Here is a 21,670-nt window from a genome sequence, read left to right on the forward strand (position 1 = left end):
TTTTTTTTATTTCAGGTTTTGCCCTACTTCAAACAAAACCCGCTCGTAACCGAGTAGTGGGTTTTGATATAAAATTAATTTACTAATTTAAAAAGAAAAAAAGAAAAAAAAAATGAGAAGGTTTTGAAAAACCCTAGAGGAGAGGAGAGGAGAGGAACAGAAAAGGTGGAGCAGAGGAAAGGGTACCTTATTATTCTCTTTTTCTTTCACATTTTGTTAAAGAACGTGAAACTCCAGCTTTCCCCTTGTGCATGCAACCCTAGCATCATTACCCTCACTACTTCCACTCCTTTTTTTATTTTATTTTATTTTTTATAGTAAAAAAATTAAAAAATATATATATATATATGAAACTTCAATTTTCATCATTCAATGGGCCCGTTTATTTGGGCTTTCTTGTCCAGGTTTATGGGCCTTTAGCCCAATGGAGTGTAATGATCTATTGGGCTCACACCACCACTTGCTTGTTAATCAGATTGGGCCGAAGTCCACCATTGTGTTTTACAGGCTTGCAATGACTAGCCCAATTAGAGATTGATGATAAAATCCTAATGGAATTATTAACTATTAGTTATGATTTTTGGTTTGAAGTTTTAGCTGAGCATTCGAGGCAGAAGGGTGTGTGGAGATTATTTCAAGAGCCCGGTTTAAATGATAGAGAGACTTAAACAAATAGGTGCTGAGTTTACGAGGTGAAGGAGAGGCTCGAGCACAAATAGGTAAGGGCAAACTAGTGGTGAATAAAACAAATAATGGAGTCTTATGCTAAATGATGCTTCATTTTTCCTCCAATGGTAACTTGATGCACTGAAATGAGGGGCAATATCAAGATACAGAGCACATTCAAAGCCGCAAAGGGAGGGAAAACCATCGAGTTCAGATTCAGGACAGGGAGAAATTTAATTACATTTGGTATGATTTAAGACAAAATTCAAGGGGAAATCGTTCTGGGGATGATGATGTCGCCAATGTTGTTGTGCCATGGGTCAGCCAAGTGAGTAGCCAAGTTCTCGAGTGGCCCTGTTCCTGGGTATGCCGATTGTTGCACACAGAACCCAACAAAAGCCAACAACGCCAACCGACCTACAAAAAAACTAGTCATTTTTCACGTTCTTTCCTCAGAATGCTTCAAGTTCTAGTGGAAATGAAAGGCCTCACCATTTTTTATCTCCTTGACTTTGTATTCCTTCAGCTTTTCAGGGTTTTTGGAGTAACCCAATGGGTCAAAAGCACCTCCAGGGTACTTCTTCTTCTCTGGGTCTTTCTCCATGCTGCGTTGGTGCTCTACAAAGGCAATGGCAAGGAACTCAATGACCAAAATGGTTGGCAAAGTTCCCCATGGGACTGGTTGCCCCAGGTAGGTAGCTTGGCCTCCTGGAATAGCTGCCCATTCCTGAGCTTTCACCCAGTTGCCCAATCCCAACGCCTCAGGTACCAACATCCCTGGCTGAAAAACAGAACAAAGAGTGTGAAAATTCATCATCGGTGGAGAAAAAGAACAGCCCCATAATCTCAGAATCAAGCAACTGGATTTGGAAAACTTACAACAGCAAGCATGGCCCATCTGCAGTGAATTAGCTCAGACTCCTTGAATCTCTCGAGATTCTCTGGCACTTCTCCCAGCCGAAGAGGGTCAAAGCCAAAATCACTGTTGAACACAACCACACATCTCAAGAACTAAGTAACAGTAAATTCAAACATGGATTCACATTCTCTAATAATTTCAACAAACCAAGGACAATTCACAGCACCCAAAAGACAGTCGTGACTCAGGCATTTCATCAAACATCTAGAGGGCAATCATCCCACATCAACAAAAAAAAAGAACCCCCAGATTTTTCGAAATAAAAAGAACATTTCAAATTTCAGTACCCGGGGGCAGAGCCGTCAAGGTACGGCGGGCGGGGCTGGCCAGGCATCCAGTCAGCGGACATGGAAAATCGAGAGGAAGCATTAACGGAGACGCCGGAAATCGGGACACCGGTGGCGAATTTAGACTTGGAGGAGGAGAGGACGGAGGGGAAGGCGGTGGTGGCAATGCCGAAGCTCATCAATGTGTTGGAAGCCATTGAAAGACGGTGGCAGAGATTGAAGAGAGAGTGGGAATGGCGGAAGATGAAGGGGGGGAGAAGGAGACTAAAAACACTTGCAAGACAAAGATTGGGGAATCTGAAGATTGCCTTTCATTGGCTAAGTATGGGTTGGTTTCGTGATTTCATTGGGCCAGCTGGAACTTCTCAATCCATTTTCTTTGCTGACGTGGAATATCCAGTTGGGTTGGGATCTTGGAATTCCGTGGTCGAGCTTCTTCCATTCAGAGATTCCAGTGATAAATTTTAGATTTTTTTTAGCTGTGATATATTTTAGACCACGTGGCATTATATCCTGTCAAATGTCCATTTTGCCCCTCGATTTTTGTAAATAAAATAACTAAATAAATATTTAAATTTTAATTCGTAAGAAAATTATCGAGCTATTTCTCTAAGACATCGATGAGCACGAGTGCTTTCATGCACCATGAAAGTATCTAGTTAAAGAAAATCACCTTGATTGTAGTTGGTCCTATTGACTCGAGATAGTCGGCACGTCTTCGTCCGTGATCGATTAGAGTCCCTCTTCTATCAATAGGTATTCTCAACGTGTCGACTGCATGCCCAACACTTACGAAAGAGAAGGAATCATCTTCAGTCTAATTGGTTGGATTTGGGGGTTATGAGTATTTGTAGATGTTAGACGAACACGACTCTCTACAATGATATGATATTGTCTACTTTGAGCATAATCTCTCGTGACTATGCTTTGGGCTTCCCAAAATGCCTCATTCCAGTGGAGAGAGTATTATTTATTTATAAACCCATAATCATTCCCTAAATTAGCCGATGTGGGACTTTCATGATCCAAAACCTCCCATCGAACAAAGTACGCCTCCCCTTAATCAAGGCTCAACTCCTTTGGAGTCTTAGTCATTTTTTATTGACCTTGAAGAGGCTCGACTCCTTTTCTTTTGGAGTCCTTTGTTCGACATTTGAGGATTTACCAATCTATTGACACGACTAAGTTTAGGGCATGATATATTCTTTGTTTATAAACACATGATCATTCTCTAAATTAGCCGATGTGGGACTTTCATCATCCAACAGTAGACTAATTCAAAATATTGACCGATTCGACTTTCAACTCGACCAACTTGAGTGGATTGAACATTCCAACTTCCGTTCGCGTGTTGTTGAACATAACAAAAAATATCCTCTATATATAATATATATATTGAAAACGTGTTACTAAACATTATAATTTGTTGATACGAGGTTATTAGTAAGACATTTCTAACATAAACACGTGTGTTTTGTGTTATAACCAATTTAGGTTTGAATAATTTAGGGTATTTAGTGTAATTTTATGTTAGATGAAGGTCTAATTTGCAAACATACATTTAATTAGAAAGCATGCAAAAGCAAAGGACTTCATGACGTGAGTTTCCCGCAATCAAATCATGGTCAAAGAAACTGTAATCAGAAGTATTCATGATCTGGATTATCCGCACGGGGTGCACCATAATACTGTACGCCTCACCGCACCCAATACCCAACTCTTCCACGTTACGATCTTCGAAGCTCGAGCCAAGACCCACCTCCTCTGTAACCCAAAAGTCTCCCGCGAAGCAAAACAGTCCATTTTTAGCACACAACTCCGATCACCGTCGTCCACGGTCTATTTCAACGGTCACTATCCACCGTCTCTGCATATGAGTACTCCAGCAGTACCGGGGGTAAGCTCCGTTACAATTGTTTGTTTTAATCTTCTCCAAATTGGCGGTCGATCAGTCGCATTCAGATCTCGCAGTTCGTCTTTTCTATCTCGGAACGTGTATGCTAGATCTTGACATTTTATCGAAATTCGGCGACGTTTCTAATGATGTTTTGTTGTTTTGTGTAATTCGTTTTGTAATTGGATAGGGGCCTGGCTTGTTTACTGGATTCACGAAGCTATGCAAGGGCTTAGCTGTGGTGCTGGTTGGCGGGCATATCTTGGTTCAGGTTTTTCCTGCGGTTGTTAGTTATCTCGCTCTTATTCCAGCCAGGTATCTTGTTTGGAGAACTTAGTCTTTGGATTAGTGGTAGTGATAACCGTGCAAAGCTGATGCGTTCGTTCTTGCAGTAATGCCTGTAGGTTACGGGTTAGAAATGTCTTTGTTTTCTCGAGTCGAAATTTAGTCAGGAAAAAATCAAGAATCTTGTGATCACAGATGAAAATTTATTGAATTCTTGTATCTGCTAGGATTTCAGGTGGGCAGGTATATGTTACATGTTTTGAAATGATCATAGTGATCCAGAGGCTTGTCTTGTGTCCTGTGGGATTGATGGAAGTTAGTCAATAGTTTAGTTTCCATCCATGGAAATTTGGTCGTAATTGTAAAATGCAATGACTCTGTTGATTCCTCTATTCAATTTATTGGCCATAACATCCAAGTAGCGGTTTACCCTTCTTCAGATAAAACGTTTATGTTGATAAGAAGTTGCAACAAACTTTTTGAGAGGCTACTGTTGTGGATTATTGAAAGAAGTAGTCCAACGCTGGCTAATTAGGAGGAAGATCATGGGTTTATAAGTAAGGAACACTATCTCCATTGATATGAGGCCTTTTGGAGAAACTAAAAGAAAAGTCATGAGAGCTTATGCTCAAAGTGAACAATATCATATCATTGTAGAGAGTCGTGGTTCCCAACAGCTACATGATCTACTGCTTTAGGATTCCAAGGGTTATGTTCCAGAGGCCTAAGTTTACTGCTTTGATGTCTAGAACTCTTTCATTTTTTTAATCTGATGTTTTCACTGCTACACAATCTGAATTATTAACACGAGTGTGAAATGTGAATCCCTTATTATTCTGAATTGGCTTTAGTTATTTAACTACAATATTTTAGTTTCCTGATAGGAAGAAAGATTATTAATAAGAGTAGAAATGTAGAGAATGATATCCTCTGCACTAGAGTATATCATTTTATATATAAATGATCCGAGTAAAAGTATGCAAAAATGATCCCACAGTCTAAATGTTTACACTCCTGGGCCTGCAAGAGGTAAAATATAAACATCTTTTTCAGAAAACTTCTCCATCTGAGTATTTTTGTTAGCAAGTCTTCCGTTCTAACTCGACTACTCAATGAAGAGCTGAAACTGCAATATGACCTCAATCTTTTACTAGCCATCTTCTGATAACCCATAATTTACTACAAAAATCAAAATGGAGAAATATATCATTTACCAAAGAGGTGAAGGGCCATTAATTTAGGGAAAACAAGGATGACTGATGCAATGGTATTATAGATATGAAAGCTCGATCAACTGCAAATCATGAGTCATTGTCATTCTATTGGATCATCTATTCATCAAAATACCAAAATTGTCATTATCTTTCAGTATTCTATCGATGTTTTTCACTGCTTATATATAGAATTATCAAGCTAAGACCATATTGAATCTCTCACTCTCAACTACAACAATAAAACTATTGATCAAAATGTAGAAATTTGTGCCCAGTTTAATTCATTATTTTATTTTATTTGTGTGATGTGGGAATATTTCCTCTGTAGTGTAGGAATCGATTAAATTCAGGGAAGGCAGGTATCTGACCGAGTTTTGAGTAGTTAAATTTACATGGAAAATGTGTAAACAATAAATGGTTGGGTCATTCATTCCTTTGAACTTCTATTTTGTAGGACTATTCCTTTTGCTTGGAATCTCATAACTGCTGGTTATGTTGAACAGACAGTATATGGGGTATGCACTCACGTTGTCATACACTATTTTGTTTCCCTTTACAGAATCATAATTTGAACATATCTCACTATTTTTTGTTCAATCTTCACTGGAAGTTAGACTCACTGAGAGCCATATATTGCAGGTTATTGTCAGCACAGTTGGTCTCCTTTTTGTTGGGAAGCTGCTTGAACCCATCTGGGGCTCTAGAGAATTTTTGAAATTCATCTTTGTAGTCAATTTTATAACTTCTTTATGTGTCTTTATCACAGCAATTGCCCTATACTATATTACACAGGAGGAAAGTTATCTGTAAGTGCTACCGAGTCCTCGTGCATCAAAGGCTCTTTTTAGGCATACTCGTGTACATGTCTTTAGCTGATAGCGCATTATGGATTTTCATTTAAGCCATTTTTTGTCCGATTCATTCCATATAAGTATTTTACAGTCTCCCTTTATCAACTCCTCTTTAAACATGTTTCATTTTACGCCTCTCGGTCTTTCCATACATCTTGTTTACATATTTTTTTTCGGTCTCAGTTATCTGCCTGTATCTGGTTTCTATGGGATTCTAGCTGGGTTCTTGGTTGGGATCAAACAAATCATACCTGATCAAGAGTTGCCATTATTGAAACTGAGAACTAAGGTATGAAAAATGTAGATAGCCATTTCCAAATTTTGAATGGTTTTTATCAGAGTTTTTCTTGAACGCTCTTTTGGGCTTTGCTTGAAACTTCATGCAGTGGTTGCCATCTCTTGCTGTATTAGTATCCATTGCTGTAAGCTGTTGGACAACAGGGGCAGCAACGTATCTTCCAACAATAATATTTGGAACATACATCAGCTGGATTTATCTGAGATACTGGCAGAGGAAACCTGAAACAAAACTGAAAGGCGATCCTAGTGATGATTTTGCATTCTCTTCATTCTTCCCTGAACTCCTACGGTATTCTGTTTATCTAGAAGTTCCTTTTTCTACCTTTTAAGCTTCTCTTGCCGATGTTTTCAGGAATATTCTGTGTTCTTTCTCTCCATAGTCCATAGCGTACTATGACTCTTGATGTTCCTGTGCAGGCCAGTCATTGATCCAGTTGCATCAATATTTCATCGTCTGCTTTGTGGAAGATCTGAATCCTCTAACGATTCCGAGGACTATACTGCTGCAGGTGCCCCGCTGCCCGGTTCAGATCCCATTGAGGCATCTCGACGGAGGTAATATTTGCTAATATTTTTCTTCTGACTCATAAGGTTAAGTGTAAAGAATAGTAAAGATTGAAAATTCTACTGGTTGCAGAGAAAGGGGAGCAAGAGCTTTGGAAGAAAGACTGGCAGCTGAGAGATTGGCTGCAGCCAGAAGTGGTCAAGAGTCGGGAAGAGATGCAACAGAGAATGTTTGATAATATAATCCTATATAAGTTGGCGTTCATCTGATGATCAACTACTTGGGGGGGACTGTGCAGTATATCAAGAGGTCCTCTTTTCTTTATTCTGTTATGCAATTTTGCTTTGCACATTCCTTCTGAGTTGCAAAAATGTTGCTTCATTTATGCCCTTTGCAGCATTATTGTGGATTTATTTGTATACAGCCCAAGATATATAGAGTACAATTTCCTCCCAAGTTTCTCCCACTTTTATTTATCTATTTATTAGGACTAAAATACATTTTTTATCGTTGAAAAGTTTCTATTTCGCCTTAAATTGTGAAAATAGAGGTTTCTTAGCTTTTAAGATTTGAATTTAGTTTCTATTTACTCGTTTGTACAAAGGATTTGGAGACAGAAACGGGCAAAGATTTGTAATACCCTTATTTGATATAAGGTTTACGGAATAACGCATTCTTATAAGGTTTACGGAATAATGTATTCTTAGGCATGGTTCATACAAAGGATTTGGAGATATAAACGAGTAAAGATTTGTGATACCCTTATTTGATAAAAGGTTTACGGAATAATATATTTTCAGTCAAGGTTTATACTCATAAATAATAATAATCAATACACGTATAAAGAACTTTCTTTTTGCCTCCCTTATATTTGTAATTTTATTTTGAATATACTTTAATCAAATCTTGGTAACCAAAATTAGTCTAATTAATTATTTAATTGAAGTATTCAATAATATTTTATTTTAATATATATTTAATTCGTTATTTTAATATAATTTTAATTAGTTCCGGTAATTGTAAACCTTAATTAATTTATTCTAATTAATTCTAATTAATTAAATATTTTAATGTAATGAAGCAAATTAGCAAACTTTAGCCATGTTAGCATTAATGTAGGCTGGTTTTCAAAGTCACAAGGCAAAAAAGAAAAGCAATGGTGAGACATTAGGATAAAAAGTAGAGTTCATTATGTACTTTAAAGCATCTTAAGATAAGTGCATAAAAAGAAAGCCCTGAAAACACCCCTTCCCTTTCGCTTTCAATCCAAAAACCGCTTAATTTTCTAACTTTACGATACTAAATAGCAATATAAAATGACATATCCACTGTTAGTAACGATCCATCCTGTCCTCCAACCATCTCCACCTGCAGAAACAAAATGAAGTAAAACAGTGTCGAATATTTAAAAGTACAGAGACTAAAATGAAATGACCAAGAGCGATGAATTACGTACATCTTGTGATCCCGTCTGGGTCCGATTTTGGTCATATGATTCTCGCCGTATGCATAATTCTCTTCAGCTCGCTTGGCGTTTCGGAATGCACAACAACCGATGGAGTAAACGACAATGAAAAAAATGAGTATCACAACATTGAGAATAGAGAGCTTATGCCAGTCTTTCCTTGCAGTCTCAAGCACACCTGCTTTGCACGAGTCGCACTCGAAGCACAGCACGTTGGGCGCTCCGTTCCACCGATAGCAATCGGGGTCTTGACCGTTCTCGTTGCATGACGCCGGCGGCTTGCAGCAGCCCGACTGCATGCCCAAAATTTACTTGAAAACCGTGCTTGTTTTCTAATCATTTCTTTACTCCAAATTAAAAAAAATAAGGGAGTACCTGAATTGGAGTGATGTCCCTTTGCAAGTAATTAAGAGGAGTCGAAGAAGGAAGTTGATTGCAAGTATTAGACCCCAAAATACAGCTTCTAATAGTGACCCAATTCCGAGGATCATCCACTCTCTTCCTTAGCCACGTCGAGTAATCCCCCAGCCCATGCTCGCCGCCGCCGCCGCCTTTACTGGCCACAACAAGCCCAAAAACTGTGAGGCCCAAGAGCGTGGCAATGAGCAGCAACATGACGAACAAATAGAGCCAGAGCGCCCAAGCTACATTGAAACAGGCCCCCACGAACCCCGCCAGCGAAATGACGAGCACCACAAAGCCGACCACCAGCAGCGGCGTCTGCAGAAACCCCTCGCACGTCGTGCTGTTCCGAGCCATCCATAGGGCGCCGCCGATGATGGGGATTGAGGCTAAGAGCGTTAGGAAGTTCAGGAGTCCGATCACTGAGTTGCTTAGTTTGTTCATCACTTTGGATTTTGGGTTTTTCTGAAATGGACGGAAGATTTATTGGGTTTTTTTAAAATTTTGTAGAAAGGGGATTGAATTGAAAGGATTGTAATTCAAGCTTTGAGAGGTTCTAATGGGAGGTTTATAGTTTGAAAATGTTTGTGAACCTTTTGCTTTTTCAAATTTCTTTGGCTCGAAGGTAACCCCGAAAGAATTCTCTTATTTTTATTTCAACAAGATCCATGATTCGAAACTGACCTCTTGACCGCTAGTATATATTGTCCTTCAGGATCCAGTGTCCTTGGCATTCGTTTCTTTCTCTAATCGATGTGGAACTCCCACAAACTCCACTCCATTCGGGGCTAGCGTCCATGTTGGCACATTGTCTCCTATCTACCCCTTCGGGGAATAGCCTCCTCACTGGCATATCGCCCGGTGCCTGACTTTGATACAATTTGTAACGACTTGGGCCCACTAGTAGCATATATTGTCCTCTTTGAGCTTTTCCTTTTAAACTTCCCCTCAAGGCTTTTGCTAGAAAAAGTTTCCACCCCTTACAAAAATTATTTCGTTCTCCTCCCGAATATCACAATTTATACTCTATTATGAACACATGATATCATGATTTTTTTTTTATTATGTTTTATGCGCTGAGATATGTTTGAATTGGCAAGAAGTAATATATTTTTTTAACACGAAAAAATGAGTTGGATATAGATTTAAACCTTTAATTTCGACCGAAACAATATATTTTAATTACTGATATGTTTATTTTGATCCAAAGAGTCGATCTCTTAACTATTAAGATATGATCATGTTGTAATTCATGATGATATTTTGAATTTTGAGTACTTTACTCTTTAACTTTGTTGGTCTAGTGAGAGAAATAATGGGCCCATCTATACACAATTGTATTAAAATATATTTACGAAATTGCCATTGAGAAGAGAGTCTTAGTCTTAAGGAAGAGAGGAGGCATCTATTCTTTATGAGATTTATAAAGGCAAGTAAAGAACATTTGGATTTGTGCATTTTGGTCATACCATATTCTTATATATATATATATATATATATATATGTTCATATTTGTTGGGCCCAATAAAGGCCCATGTTTCTTATTGGGCCTCGTTGTATCGTAGTCTATTTTCATGGGCCTTGATTTTCAGAATTTGAAATGGAAATTATATCAAATAAATAAAGATGTATTTTATTAATATTTAAATCCATACTAATGTATAATCATTTAGAAAAAAAAAAATATATATATATATATCACATTAATACTAGGAATATATTTGACGATCTGACCTTTTATGTCATTCACATGTTGGATGATGAAAGTCCCACATCAGTTAATTTAGGGAATGATCATGAGTTTATAATCAATGAATGCTCCCTCTATTGGTGTGAGGCCTTTCGGGGGAAGCGCAAAGCAAAACCATGAGAGGTAATGCTTAAAGTGGACAATATCATACCATTGTGAAGAGTCGTATTCGTCTAATATTGGATTTGAAAACGTTTTCATTTCAACCACGTACATTATAAATTGATTATTATTTTCAATAGTGTTATGAGTGAAATATAAACGTAATTGAATAAAATAAAACAAACGGACTCAAAAGAACCCTGCACGTCCAAGTTAATATTTTCAAATTCAAGTTCCAATAGAACGAGAAAAAACCCGTTCGAATTATTAGATTAACAAAATATAGAAAACCCGAGTAAAAAAATTATAAACGTATTAATACAATTTAATTAAAGTAAGTCAAAACCGTTATTTACTGTGACAATCTTAATTAATAATAGAAAGTACCATTTTTAAATTTTGTAATACATTCAACCACTCCAAATATTTTATCTATAAAATAAACAAAATACAACTCCATAGGTATTTTTTCAAATTCCAACTTTGACCCTAACCCTAGCCCTAGCGGCGAGCATTTAAAAGAAGCTCCAAATCCACCGGTGCGGCATTTAATGACTTCAGACTCTCTCAGAATTCATTTACCAAAAATAAATAAATAAATAAAAATAGCAGAATTGCCTAATTTGGTTAATTTTTTCGTAAAATTGGAAAACCATTCCCCGGAAATTACATTCCAAGACATAGGGGTAAAACCGTCAGTTTGATTAAAAATAGCAAAAGTCCACGTGGCAGATTATGGTTCTTGCACTTGCTGGGTCAGGAGTCGGGAAAACCGGATATTACCGACAGATAATGAAGATACCGGGAAAGATTCTGTGACATCTTCTTCACGCGCCCAACTTGACTTGAAGAGCGCGTGGTCCATGTCACAATTTTTCCTTTGACTTCACACGTGCCGTCCATGCGTGCCTTTAAGCTTCTGTACTTCTATTCCAATTTCGGTCTTTTGAATGCGTTTTTCAATATCACAGACTGGCTTTTTTTTTAATGCACGTTTTTTTCATTAATTATGTCACACAAAATCAAATACATTTAATATATCAAATCATAAATTATTAATTCTGTTTTTTAATGTTATTTATTTATTAACATGAGATGTACATAGTCCAGCTGGATTGAATCGAAGAAATTTTTTGACCAGCCCAAAGGTTCGGGTTAGCTGGATTCGTAACTCGACCTAAAATTTTTCACAACCCAACCCAACCTGAAATTTTTGGATTGGGTTGTCGGGTGGTTAAAAAAACTTCATTTATCCGCCCTTCATAATTATTCAATGCAATTTTAGATAAAATATATTAAAAATTTATAAATAAACCCAAATCAACAATTAAGTAAGAAAAATACGAAAAAGAAGAAGAATCCATAGGTGTAGGATTGAATGGGTAAAGCCGTGGCTGGATTGAATCCTTCGAGATGCTCTCTTTTTAAGACTTATACGAGAGGATTCGGCTATAGCGGCAACCCAGGAATCTCCAGCCACGTGGCGTTCCAACAACGAATGGTTCAGGTTCAATAGTTTACCTCGAACAAGAGGCATTCGGGAAGCAACTAGTCGCTTCGGGACAAGCTTCTATCAGGCCCCGCTTTCTTTTCATTCATCAGCGGCTTTCTCGATACGAAAGAAAAGGGAATAAAAGAATACGAGCTAAGCGAGTGGATTCCAAGTGTGACTGTTGGGTCTGGATAAGCAGGACCTCTTGGTTCGGGGGATATAAATAATTAGTAGATACTGTAACGGTGAAAATATTTTGAGCAAAATTTAATAAATTTCGCTATTTAAAATTATTTACTCTCCAACTGCATAAGTCATTCAAGTGCCTCCTTGCCTGTTTCAAATCCAATTGAGGCATCTCAAAGGAGGTCATTTTTGTTAGACTTGTAAGTTCATCCGGTTCTGTTTTAAACTATTACAACAGTAGCAATCCAAGCTCACTTCTAGCAAATATTATTCTCTTTGAGTTTCATTTTCAGATTTTCCTCGAAGTTTTTAAAACGTGTCTACTCCACACCTTTATATGAATGTTTCGTTCACCTCTTCAACCGATGTGGGATCTCACAATCCACCATCCTTAGGGACCCAACGTCCTTGCTGGCACACTTTCTCGTATCTGGCTTTGATACCATTTATAACAGCCAAAGTCTATGTTAGTAGATATTATCAATTTTGGGTTTTTTCTTTCGGGCTTCCCTTCAAAATTTTGAAAATGCGTCTGCTAATGAGAGGGTTCTCCACTACTATAAAAATGCTTCATCACTCTCTATAAAAAAATTTGAGAGCTCACAATCCATCTCTTGAAGGCCCAACGTCCTCGTTGACACACTCATAAATGTCTAGCCCTGATACCATTTGCAACAGTCAAATCCTGCCGCTAGCAAATATTGTCCGGTTGGTTTGACCCGTTACTTATCATCATCAACTTCATAGTTTTTAAAACGCGCATGATACGGAGAAGTTTACACACTATATATATGTATACACCATATATGTATATAGCAAATGTATGTATATGTTATGTATTAAGAAAAATGAAACTTTCTAAAATTGAAAGGAACAGGAAAAAAATTGACCAGAGCGACGGCGCCAGGCACCAACACGGAAGTCTAGTCGATTAAATAGAGAGAAGGGTAGTACAGTAATTTCAATAGAAGGACAATGGGGCCAGTTCCGTAATTATGCTCTAAAAGCAGGCGAAACTTTAGAAATAATTAAGAGAAAGCACAAAGAGGGGGCCGAAGTAAAAGAAAAAAAAATCGAAAAGAAATTAGGAAACGAAAGAAAGAAATACGAAAATTAGCGGACGCGAAAGGAAATAATTGAATGAGGATGAGAGTGGTTTTGAAATCCGGAGAACCGATCTCCTTCCCCCCCTCCTCCCTCCCTTTCCCTTCTCTGTCAGGGTTCTCTTTTGTCCCTCATCGGGTCAATTTCTCACTTTCTCGCTCCGGAGGCAAAAATTTTCCGCCAGCCAAGACGAGAGAGAGAGAGAGAGAGAGAGAGAGAGAGTTCGGAAATACGAAGGGCGGAGATTGTGAACTCGGAGTGAGATTGAGGTTTTGCATGTGATAGCGCAGAGCTTTTCAATCGGCATTGTCGGTTCCATCTGATTCCAAACCCTTTGATTCAGCCGTTTCAGTCTTTATCATCACGTACGCCTGTATTGGTTTTGATTCCATTTTTCTTCATCGTTTTGGTGGTTTCTGTTCAAGATTTGGTACGGAGTTATCCGTGTAGCTCGTCGTGGCTACCACATATTCCGGCGTATTCTCGATGTTACGCGTTCAGTGAGAAAAAGGAACAGCGATCGATTTCTCGAGTGGTTTTTGTTTGTTCTTTGGCGTTTGCCTTGGCTGGATATGGTATTTAGGATCTTTATTGTGAATAAGATATGTTCGTGAGGCTTCTTGTTTGATATGGTTGCGAAAGTAGTCGAATTGATTTCCGGCGGTGCTATTCGGCGCGCACCGTGTGTTGTGCGTTGAAAACGGTTGTTTTTTGAGGGTGCCCATGCTACTGGCCTCATTTTCATGCCGCCTGAACCATTGCCCTGGGATCGGAAAGATTTCTTCAAGGAGAGGAAACACGAGAGGTCAGAGTTCCTCGGACCTGTACCTAGATGGAGAGACTCATCCAGTCACGGATCCCGTGAGTTTAGTAGGTGGGGATCAGGCGATTTTCGTAGACCGCCAGGTGAGCTATACACTCGTTGCTTTCCTTTATGATTTCTTTTAGTTTTTTAGGTTTGGAAGAGTCGAGATTTCTACATCTATTTCCATGTCGGGCTCTTCATGTAGGCATGTAGTTCCAATCATTCACTATTATTTTGCTTAATTGAAACCAGAGTGAAGTGTTCTTTCTGTTCCTTCGGTAAATTCTGGATTCTTTCTTCCTGATAGATCTAGTCGACGGAGGATTTATCAGATAACTATCATGATTTATAAAGTGTTCATCATATAATAGTCGTCGATGGTCAGATCCAAGGTTTATCGCCTGTATTAGTCTCAACTAGAATTCTAAATTTGGCTGCAGAAACTGCTCAGATAGTTTTGTTTAAACTTTTTGCCTCATTTTAGGCCCTATGCTTGTATTGATTGTGTTTTCTTTTGTATTTTCTTCTTTTTTGAAATATTTTTGAAGGTCACGGTAGGCAGGGTGGCTGGCATGTGTTCTCTGACGACTATGGTCATGGATATGGGCCTTCCATGTCATTCAATAACAAGATTCTGGAAAATGTCAATAGCAGGCCTTCTATTTCGCATGGCCATGGGAAGTATGCTAGGAATAGTAGGGAAAGTAGGTCTTTTAGTCAAAGAGATTGGAAAAGTCATTCCTGGGCAACAAGTAATGGGTCTACGAACAATGGTGGTAGGCTGCAGCATGATCTAAATTATGATCAGAGGTCAGTTCATGATATGCTGATATATCCCTCTCATTCTCATTCTGACTTTGTGAACCCAAGAGATAAGGTAAAAGGCCAGCATGATAAGATCGACGATTTCAATGGGTTAGGCACAAACCAGAGACGTGATCGGGACTACTCACTGAGTTCCTCAGGGTGGAAGCCTCTTAAATGGACACGTTCTGGTGGCTTGTCTTCACGCACTTCAACATCAGGCCATTCCAGTAGCACAAAGGGCATTGATGCTTTAGATTCTAATGAGACAAAGTCTGAGACCGTGTTGCAAAGTGTATCGCAAAATCTGTCTCCTTCAGCTGATCATGCTGAGTGCGCAAGGTCTTCTCTCCCATGTGACGAGGCAAATGCCAAGAAGAAGCCGCGACTAGGATGGGGTGAGGGACTTGCCAAGTATGAGAAAAAGAAGGTCGAAATTCCTGATGGTACCGTCTTTACAATTGTTAATGCAGAAGCTACCCAGTCTCTGAATTCTAGCTTGATTGACAAAGGTCCTAGAGGAGGTTCAGGATTTTTCGATTGTACCTCACCTGCGACCCCTTCTTCCGTCATTTGTGGTTCCTCTCCAGGTACACACCAGCGCTCTTTTGTATTTTTGTTACTGTGGGGAAAATATTCAATTCATGTGGCGTTTATCAAGTGATAATATTTCAGTTTTTCACACATTCAACTGTTTGCAGTACTGGAAGAAAAAATTGATGAGTGTTTAATGTATTTATATTGAATATAAAATAGTCCCAATCAGAAGATCAGCCAAGCTAGAACAGAAGTATATAAAAAAATTAACAAAATGACAAAGGTACATCGACTATTTCCGTGGTTGTGGGAAGTCATAAATTTAGGAAAAAGCATGGTAATCAGTAACTAGATGTTATAGTTTAATAAAATCAGCATATGAACGTGGCAGATGAGACTATAATGTGTAGGAAATCATGATCGCATTTATGTCAACTTCAAGTACCAGAAGTTGAAAAAAGAATATCTAAGGTTATAGAAGCATTAGTGAGGAAGAGAGATAAGAAAGACACCCATAGATGAAGTAGGATAAAGAATGAGGAGAGGGTTTACAAAAAAGTTCTCATTTTATGATGACACGAGGATGCCCAAGGATAGAGAAGACTATAAATGAGGAAGATGATGCTAACAAACTATGAGGGACAGAGTAATAAAAGAGGAAACAGGCATGTCTTGAGACAGATAAAAGTCAGGAAGACGATGCTTTTCAGAAGGATAACCAATAATTTGACGTTTGACAATTCCTTCTAATGATTGCCTACCTTAATCCCCAAGCAGCGGTGGGGGCGCTCATCAGCATGGCGGGGAAGCCTAGCAGATTAATAAGAGAGAGTAGAAATATCAGGACTTTTCAAGGAGAGAGAGAGAGAGAGAGAGAGAGAGAGGAGAGACTGGTTGGGGCTAGTTTTCCCTTGGGTTCTGATATGTTCGGCCTAATGCTTGTTTCTAATATCCATAAATGGTATACATCTTACATTGTGGGCTGTTCTCAGAATTGTCCTATGTGGCTAAGGTATCTTAGAGAGAAGGATTTCACTTCGAAAAAATTGGTGCTTTTAATACTGCCATGTTGTGATCACTCCAGTCTGTTGTCTTTATTGCTATCATCAAGTGAAATGTGTTTGCAGTTTACTGAAATCTAACTCCTACATCTGTGTTTCACTGTGCAGGTGGGGATGAAAAATCATCTGGAAAGGCATCAAGTGATAATGATGTCAATAACTTTGGTTCACCTGGTTCTGGTTTTCAGAATCAGTATGAGGGTTCACCTGCTTCAAATTTAGAGAAGTTGGATCGTTTTTCAATACCTAATTTGGGTTCTCCTCTCAGTCAACTGCTGCAATCTACTGATTCGACTTCAGTGGACTCCCGTGTTGTGAGTTTCACTGCCTTGAGTAAGTTGCTTGCATATAAAAAGGAAATTTCTAAAGTGTTGGAGATGACCGAGACTGAAATTGATTTACTTGAAAATGAGCTGAAGGGGTTGAGACCTGGAAGTAAGGGTTACTTTTCTTCTTTCCCCTTGGCATCCAGTTCTTTGCCGGTGGGACATAAATGCTTTGAAGAGCACAATAATGTCACTGATACGATCCCGCCAGTTGCTACCCTGCCAGTTGTTACTTCCACAAATAATAATTCAATAACGATGCCACATTCTACAAGTGACTCGGAAGAAGTGCATGCTGATGTCAAGGAAAATGATCAGTCGGATGCTAAGGAATCTGTCATCATGAAAGAGAAGCTAACACTTACTGGTTGCAGTGTTGAAGATAATGTTGTGGCCTCGGTTGACAATAACATGCTTATGAAGAGTGAAGGTCTCGCATTAGAGCCCATTTCTAGTGACATTTATGAATATGCTGATGAGGGAGGAGATAACGTGTTTGATTTAATTCTGGCGTCCAACAAAAAATCTGCACGTGAGGCTTCTGAAGCTTTGATCAGGCTGTTGCCTGCCAATGAACGGAAGATCGATATTTGGAGCACAAATGCCTGCTCACAGAATCAATGTGCACTGAAAGAGAGATTTGCAAAGAGAAAGAAGTTAATAAGATTTAAGGAAAGAGTAATTGCACTTAAGTTTAGAGCCTACCAGTCCTTGTGGAAGGAGAGTTTGCATGTGCCTCCTGTAAGAAACCTACGTACAAAATCTCAGAAAAAATATCAGTTGAGTTTGTGGACAAATTACAGTGCTTACCAGAAGAACCGATCTTCCATCCGATTCCGTATGCCTTCACCTGGTAAGGAGAGATCTAATCTATGTCCTTACATTCATGAATATTTTAAACAGGGTTTGGTCTATTGATTTGCTTCTTTTATCAGCAATGGTATCAGTTTGCATTTATGAAACTTAACTGGTGTTCTAAGACATAAACTTCGTATCTGTGTTTATTTTGGTGTCTCTACCACAAAAATTGAACCCCATATGAAATGCTTGGACGAAACCCCTTCCACCCGACTGATCTTAGTGTTGACTGTCCACATTTATTCTCAAATGCACAGTTCAGTTTATTATCTGTGGTTCAAAGTCGATAGGTTTCTCTGAGCTTTTTGCATCTTTTTTTGATATTTCGTCTCAGCAGAAATGTTACTCTCTGAGGACTAATTTTGTTGTTTTCAATGCTCCCCTTCTTTAGTTTGCCTTCATGTGAACTTTTTCCCTCTTTAAATCAGGAAGCGTACATATGTGGAGAATCTCTTAATGTGATACAATTGATACTATCATTTTAAACTTTAAACTGGCCTTGCAGCAGGAAATCTGAACCCCGTTTCTAACACGGAGATTCTGAAGCACGTGAGCAAGCAGCTTTCTAATCCCCAAACTAAGCAGTATCGGAAGACGTTGAAGATGCCCACATTAATTCTAGACAAGAAGGATAAGATGGCATCAAGGTTCATCTCCAATAATGGATTAGTTGAGGATCCGTGTGCGGTTGAGAAGGAAAGGATGATGATTAACCCATGGACCTCAGAAGAGAAAGATGTTTTCATGGAGAAGTTAGAATATTTCGGGAAGGACTTTGGAAAAATTGCTTCCTTTCTTGATCACAAGACAACAGCAGACTGTATTGAGTTCTACTACAAAAATCACAAATCTGATTGCTTTGAGAAAACTAAGAAGCTGGAGTTCGGGAAGAAGGCTAAGTCCTCGACTAGTAACTATTTGATGACAACAGGGAAGAAATGGAATCCAGAAACAAATGCTGCTTCTCTCGACATTTTGGGCACTGCTTCAGCAATGACAGCTTGTGCTCATAAGTATTCTAGCAGCAGGTCGGGTGGAAGAACTGCATGTTACACGACTCAATTCGATGATAATCTATCAGAAAGGGCCAAAAGTTTTCATAGTTTTGGGAATGAAAGAGAAAAGGTTGCTGCTGATGTTTTAGCAGGTATCTGTGGTTCCCTGTCTTCAGAAGCCATGGGTTCATCATGTATCACTGGTAATTTCCACCGAAGAGATGGTTCTCAGGATTTGAAGTGCAAAAAGGGTGCTACAACCATATTAAGACGGCGTATGACAGCCAACCTTCTGCAGTCTGTTGACGATGAGGTTTGTTCGGACGAAAGTTGTGGAGAAATGGATCCTTCTTATTGGACAGATGGGGAGAAGTCTCTTTTCATAGAAGCAGTGACAGTTTATGGGAAGAATTTCTCAATGATCTCTACCCATGTAGGATCGAAATCCATGGACCAGTGCAAGGTCTTCTTCAGTAAAGCACGGAAGTGCCTTGGTTTGGATTTGATATGCTCTGCAAAGAAAATGCCAGCAAATGGAAGAGACTGCAATGCTAATGGATTTCCTTGCGAAGCAGGTGTGGACAGAAATGCCTTTCCTTGCGACGAAGGGGTTGGAAATGGTGGGGAATTGGAGTCCATGAATCCACAATCTACACATCAGGAAGTTAAAGAGATTAATAATCATAGTAATACAGCTGTAGATGCCATGGTGTCTGATGCCTGTCATAGGAAGGATAGCTCTCATTCAGCATTGGACGAGGACTGCCAGTCTGTGAATTCTGCCAATGATAAGAATCGCTCGCTACACAATCATGCAGTCGTGTCTGATGAAACTGCAAAGGAACAAGGAAATTCTTCTCGGGTCACAGTATCAGTTGGAAATGGTTTGGATGCTGAAACAAAGAGGGGGAATATAGGTCAAGGTGCGAAAGCCCCAGCTCACACAGCTGATAGCTCTTCAGCGCCCTTAAATTCTCATGTCACCTCAGTTCCTAAAGATGAACAAGGGCGTCTACATGTCAGAGTGCGTTCACGCAGTTTGTCTGATTCTGAACAATTGTCTATAAATGGTGACGTGAAACTATTTGGTCAGATTCTTACCCATTCCTCATCTGTGCCAAGTTCAAGTTCAAATGGGAACCGAACGCAGCGCAAGTTCAAGCGCAGATTGAAAGCAAGTAGCCATGGAAATCTGAGTACTGCCAAGTTCAGTCGTAAAAGCTCTTCAGGTCAAGAGGATGTTCCCTCAAGAAGTTACGGAATTTGGGATGGAACCCAAATGCGCAACGGGCTTTCATCACTGCCCGATCCCACCACCCTACTGTCCAGATATCCTACATTTGATAATTCCTCTAAATCTACCTCCCCTATAGAGCAGCAGCAGCCCCTTCTCAATGAACAGAAATCAAATTGTGATTCCCAGATGTCGGAGGTAAATAGTAGTAAGGTGGCTCAGGAGGTAGTTGGAGGGATTATTGTAGGAGAGATTTGTAATGATGATGATGATGCACTAGATACTAAATTGCATCGCAACAAGGCTGAGGATGGTGGCTCCTAGGAAGAGAGAATTAGCTGGTAGCAGATTTATGTTTAGAGAGAGCCTCTCAACAGAGGCACTCTCTTAGCAGCAATTGGTTTCTTTTGCTGCACCCCATGTATCATAGTTTCGTTGATGTCAATGAATGATAGCAGAATTTGACGGTTCTTATTGCCGTCTTTGTAGGAGGAAAAAGAAAAGAGTAATGCTTCAAAATTACTTTTCTTCAGTTTAACATAAATTTCAATTCCAGTCAACACTTACGGAGCTGTTGGGAATCGCCATTTGATTTCTGTTCATTTGGAATTTGATATTCCTAAATGTTTCAGGCAGAAGAGGTTAATAGTGCCATGCCTAAATAGCACATCTGGTTGGCAGATCTGATGGGGACCTATAAGAGGATGTATAGGTCTTATCTTTTAAATTATTTCTAGAACCAATCTTTTATAATATCTTTCATTAAAAAAAAAAAAACGTAAACGAAAAGATATGCTTTGTGATATTAAAGTATAAGGATAAGAGATTAGGACTAATCTTTTTGACATCCATGCTATGCTTTTTTCATCCACTCCATTTCTGGCATCTTCAGACCCCTTCCGGAGTGGCTCAACGATTTTGACAACCTTTCAACATGAACAAGAGACAAGTCCCTTTTTAGTCATACATGAAAGAAACAAGTATAAAACAAATACAAGAAAGAAAGCACTAGGAAGCCACTTCACATAAAATGCTTGCTTCATGTGCCAACTCAACAAATTGAGACGTTTATTTAAAGGGGGAAGCCATATAAAATATCATGAATGCTTCCATAGGAATAGGTTAACACGAGATGATTGGACAAGACCAATGCGCGCCAACCATGAAAATATTGTCTTCCCATACGCATACAAATAGTTATCTAATGAAATTGCATCATATGTGAAGGCATATATAACCCAGTAGAGTCTAGCCTACTATAATATTACTTGACTGCCAACGTGGGCGTTGTTCAAAAAATATAAATGCATCATACCATTGAATTTTTGCATCTCTATTATTCTCAATGGACACAAGCATCTGGACAAGAAAACGGAAGTATGACACTATGTTATATACTAAATTCAAAGCTTACCTCATTGGTTCTTGGGTGATAAAGGACCAATTGATGTGCGTGCAAGTAGTAGCTATAATCTCCAGGCACAGGTTTCTTAGCCTTTTGGTAACTTCTGGACAGAATGTGCATGGTTTCTTTGCAAGAAGAAAGAGGAATCAAATTCAAGATGGGGACAGCAACATAGAGAGGATCACCTAACAGGAAAAGACAGTTTTTTTTTTTTTTTTTTTTA

General features: G+C 38.9%; 4 protein-coding genes and 1 pseudogene across 5 annotated transcripts; 2 read left to right on the forward strand and 3 right to left on the reverse strand.

Annotated features, from left to right (window-relative positions):
* Positions 1 to 741: 741 nt before the first annotated feature.
* On the reverse strand, positions 742 to 2,125 carry LOC111429876 (chlorophyll a-b binding protein 6A, chloroplastic-like). The gene is made up of 4 exons (XM_023065944.1): positions 1,873 to 2,125; positions 1,546 to 1,648; positions 1,159 to 1,447; positions 742 to 1,083 (listed from the first exon to the last, which is right to left on the reverse strand). Exons 1-4 carry the CDS (start codon positions 2,067 to 2,069, stop codon positions 932 to 934), a joined length of 741 nt encoding a protein of 246 aa, XP_022921712.1. The 5' UTR covers positions 2,070 to 2,125; the 3' UTR covers positions 742 to 931.
* A 1,482-nt stretch (positions 2,126 to 3,607) lies between these two features.
* On the forward strand, positions 3,608 to 7,384 carry LOC111464773 (rhomboid-like protein 19). The gene is made up of 8 exons (XM_023109008.1): positions 3,608 to 3,769; positions 3,957 to 4,081; positions 5,720 to 5,780; positions 5,905 to 6,071; positions 6,300 to 6,405; positions 6,503 to 6,705; positions 6,834 to 6,971; positions 7,054 to 7,384. The coding sequence occupies exons 1-8, from the start codon at positions 3,746 to 3,748 to the stop codon at positions 7,154 to 7,156; spliced, it is 927 nt and encodes a 308-aa protein (XP_022964776.1). The 5' UTR covers positions 3,608 to 3,745; the 3' UTR covers positions 7,157 to 7,384.
* A 704-nt stretch (positions 7,385 to 8,088) lies between these two features.
* LOC111462197 (tetraspanin-6-like) lies at positions 8,089 to 9,381 on the reverse strand. The gene is made up of 3 exons (XM_023105838.1): positions 8,762 to 9,381; positions 8,378 to 8,679; positions 8,089 to 8,289 (listed from the first exon to the last, which is right to left on the reverse strand). Exons 1-3 carry the CDS (start codon positions 9,230 to 9,232, stop codon positions 8,253 to 8,255), a joined length of 810 nt encoding a protein of 269 aa, XP_022961606.1. The 5' UTR covers positions 9,233 to 9,381; the 3' UTR covers positions 8,089 to 8,252.
* Positions 9,382 to 13,407: 4,026 nt separating this feature from the next.
* LOC111456626 lies at positions 13,408 to 20,540 on the forward strand. 2 transcript variants are annotated; one of them, XM_023098604.1, is made up of 4 exons: positions 13,408 to 14,328; positions 14,776 to 15,621; positions 16,738 to 17,808; positions 18,322 to 20,540. In XM_023098604.1, the coding sequence occupies exons 1-4, from the start codon at positions 14,166 to 14,168 to the stop codon at positions 20,364 to 20,366; spliced, it is 4,125 nt and encodes a 1,374-aa protein (XP_022954372.1). In that variant the 5' UTR covers positions 13,408 to 14,165; the 3' UTR covers positions 20,367 to 20,540. The 2 variants fall into 2 exon arrangements, with proteins under 2 accessions (XP_022954372.1, XP_022954362.1); XM_023098594.1 differs by having other exon boundaries at positions 13,409 to 14,328; positions 18,319 to 20,540.
* Positions 20,541 to 20,551: 11 nt separating this feature from the next.
* The window catches only part of LOC111460735, a 3,047-nt pseudogene continuing 1,928 nt past the window's right edge, over positions 20,552 to 21,670 (reverse strand).

The sequence above is a fragment of the Cucurbita moschata genome, unplaced genomic scaffold, assembly GCF_002738365.1.
Source record: "Cucurbita moschata cultivar Rifu unplaced genomic scaffold, Cmos_1.0 Cmo_Scf00002, whole genome shotgun sequence".
NCBI classification, from domain to species: Eukaryota; Viridiplantae; Streptophyta; class Magnoliopsida; order Cucurbitales; family Cucurbitaceae; genus Cucurbita; species Cucurbita moschata.